General features: G+C 45.2%; 1 protein-coding gene across 1 annotated transcript; it reads left to right on the top strand.

Moving 5' to 3' along the window:
• Positions 1 to 238: 238 nt before the first annotated feature.
• Positions 239 to 2,859, top strand: SARC_05883 (hypothetical protein; the record flags this gene model as incomplete). Its single annotated transcript, XM_014300238.1, has 4 exons — positions 239 to 491; positions 1,342 to 1,415; positions 2,115 to 2,204; positions 2,833 to 2,859. Coding segments are annotated over 4 exons (444 nt in total), but the record flags the coding sequence as incomplete, so codon positions are not given.
• Positions 2,860 to 3,333: the final 474 nt, after the last annotated feature.

Below are 3,333 nucleotides of genomic sequence, written 5' to 3'. Positions count from 1 at the left end.
ATTCGTATGTATGTGTACACGTTCAAGTGTGGGAGCGTTTGTAGACATGTCAGAGTATGCAGATGAATGTGCGATTGTGAGGTGAGGGCTGTGGATGACAGGCCTAATATTATTCAATGCTGGAGCATGAACAAACACTACACTGCACGGCAGCGTCCTTTGCGAGTCGGTGAATTTAGATTTGTGAGTCTTTATTCATCATGTGTGTGATTTTGTAGTCATCGTCGAGTCTCCAGCAATGTGTATCTGGTCTCTTCGAGGTGGGCCAAGTTTCTATCACATATTGAAACAGGTTGGTGATATAAAAACACAACCACAATCTGTGTCCAAGGATTCACTCGATATACCAGTCGTCTGGTTTACCATAGCTCACCACGTCCAATGTCACAGACCCACCCGCAGTGATGAATCCGCCAGTGTGCAACGAGCGCTTCAGACATCGTTACTGAAGATAGGCATGTGCACACAGCTCAATGCACAACTTCCTCCTGGTAGGTAGGGCATGGCTATGTGCTTTGTAAGCTGGGTTGTACGTGGTGTGCAGATTTAAGCTGTACTTGTCCGGGATGGACGGACTTTGTGGTTGTGAATTGTGTGAAGGTTCTGTTGCGTGCCTTGACGCAGCAAGTGAGTGTGTAGCAGTGCTTTCGAGACAGACGTGGCTGTGGCCTTGATCAGGCGCCGGTCAGTACTTATTGGCTGGCATATTGTTGCCTGTGGAATAGTAAGCTGGTGCAAACGATACTCTTTCACCGGCTTCTTTATATGTCAAGAAATAATCTCACGCGTAACCCGTATGTTCAGTCGCCAGTGGCCACTGACGACTGAAGTGAGCCGATGGCGTACATGTTCTGTTTGTAATTTCAAATGAACATTCAATAGACTCGTTGAATATGTATACCAGATATGCACACAGGATTAGGTATCACTGTGTATTGTGTGAGTTTATTTGCTCCATTACACCTCAAAGATGGGACGTGACATCAACAGGGGTATTACGTACACGACTGTAGGAGACCAATTGTACGCATGCATGACACATACTTGAAGAGCTGGTATTACATTTCAGTCGTGAGATTGGTTTAGAGGGGGCGTCTAGAAGTTTGCTATACAGCCAACTGTTAAGCATTCACAGTGAACGTTTATTTGTGTGTGCATTGACCACCCAATAAATATAGCATCCCACCACTGCCGCAACCTACCTTTCTTTCGCAAACAACACTGTCCAGTATATATTGCATACTCGTCTTAGCAACCAAGCGACGCTCCCTCCCTGAGCCATGGGCCACTTCACAACCTCTGAAGTTGACAGTGCCATGTTTATGAACCTTCCACCAACAGACTGTACATTTGTGCTGGCCATCGACCCGCCCATCGGCTCAGTCCATCCAGCGCTTATGAAGTCAGCCCACAAGGTATGCCACTGTGAATGAATGAATTCAACGTGCAAAGCATGTCACTGTGAGTGAATGAAGTCAAGGTGCAAGGCATATCACTGTGAGTGAATGAAAGCAACGTACACGGCATGTCATTGTGTGTGAATGAAGTCAACGTACACGACATGTCACTGTGTGTGAATGAAGTCAACGTACACGGCATGTCACTGTGAGTGAATGAAGTCAACGTACACGGCATGTCACGGTGAGTGAGGATAATAAACTATAGTTAAGAGGAAAAAGGAGGTCTAAAATTAATTTTTCAATGTGATGGTTTGAGATGGAACCTATCCAGTGCGCACCTATCCGCTCGCCTGCCTGTGCATTAGGGTTTTCTAAACTCTAGCCCATGAATCGCTCAGTTACTGACTTAGTTTCGCATCGAATGCTTGCACAGCAGACTGATCACATTGTTTCCGATATTAATGCGATGATCAATCTCGCTTACAGTGTTGTATGAACGACAGTTTTGTATATTACACATACATAGAAGCACCAGAAGACTCATAGCAGTACAAAATTCACTCAACCTAGGTTCAATATCACACACAGTAGAAGTTTACTACGCTTCACATCCACTGTTGTTATCCCTTCAATGAAGTGATGGAACACGCCTTTAACAACTCTCTATAATACCTCACCCGATCGCACTCACACTTTCTTTGTGCTCGTTTACAGACACCCGAGTGGCTGTACACCCACCACGCAGACCAGCGAATGATTCCACTGATTGACAAAGGCGCTGAGCTGCTCGTGGGCGAGAGTCACGTACGTTGCAAGAATGTGGTGCGCGTTGTTCGCAGTGTGTGCGTATATGTGTGTGTTGCTAGCTTGTACACTCTTCGCATGTTTGCTATGGTTCATCATTTACAGCCCACCACAAAACTCTATATGCAACGCGCGTGAATGTTGGCGACACACTGTACATTCAGTCCTGTTCTCATGATAGTGTATGCGTGGTGGTTGGTATTGCATTCGAACTACACTACAGTACGAGGCTTCTCTCTGGCAGTGAAGGTTTATATCCAGGAGACGCCGTGTTGTCAGTTCGAAAGTGCGCAATTAAGTTCCTCCTGTGCGAGTCACATATCATCCAGTAGATACAAATGAATGATTTTCTCTCCTGTGTTAATTATGCAACATCCAGCAGATCCAAATGAATAATTTTCTCTCCTGTATTAATTATGCAACATCCAGCAGATCCAAACGAATAATCTTCTCTCTGTGTTAATTATGCAACATCCAGTAAATCTAAATGAATAGTCTTCTCGCCTGCCTTGATTATGCAACATCCAGCAGATCCAAATGAATAATCTTCTCTCCTTTGTTAATTATGCAACACCCAGCAGATCCAAATGAATAACCTTCTCTCCTGTGTTAATTATGCAACATCCAGCAGATCCAAATGTGGTTCACAGTTCCAATGCGTTCCGAAGATGCCGATATGGCAGATGTCTCAACCTGAGGGTGGCGCTTTCAGTGTGACAGTGGTAGCAGACGGGTTCAACATCGGGGCGACGATGGTCAACCCTAAAGGGCCGTCGTCAAGAGTTTAGGGTTTATTTTAGAGTTCAGGGTTCTTGTTCACGCTGACCACTTGCAGCACGACGTGCAACAACTGCGGCTAGGTTTATTAGCAAATCTTCGATCATTGGGAATGCACACGCAGACAAGGTTTTTAGGGTTTAGAAAATCCCAATGATCATGTGGTCAGCCACTCTGCAGATACGACGATGGATGTACTCTAATGCACCGATCGTTTGGTTGTGTACTGTATCAGTCCAAGACATTGTGATAGCATATCGCATCTACGCAGTTCAACATACAACGTGGAAGACGATTCTGGCAACCCTGATCTGACTATACTGCACCACACAAGTACAACTACCGTAGCACT

This window comes from Sphaeroforma arctica, assembly GCF_001186125.1.
Source record: "Sphaeroforma arctica JP610 unplaced genomic scaffold supercont1.397, whole genome shotgun sequence".
In the NCBI taxonomy this organism is placed as follows: domain Eukaryota; class Ichthyosporea; order Ichthyophonida; genus Sphaeroforma; species Sphaeroforma arctica.
The sequence above is the reverse complement of the archived record's forward strand: the minus strand, read 5'-3'. Positions and strand labels throughout refer to the sequence as shown.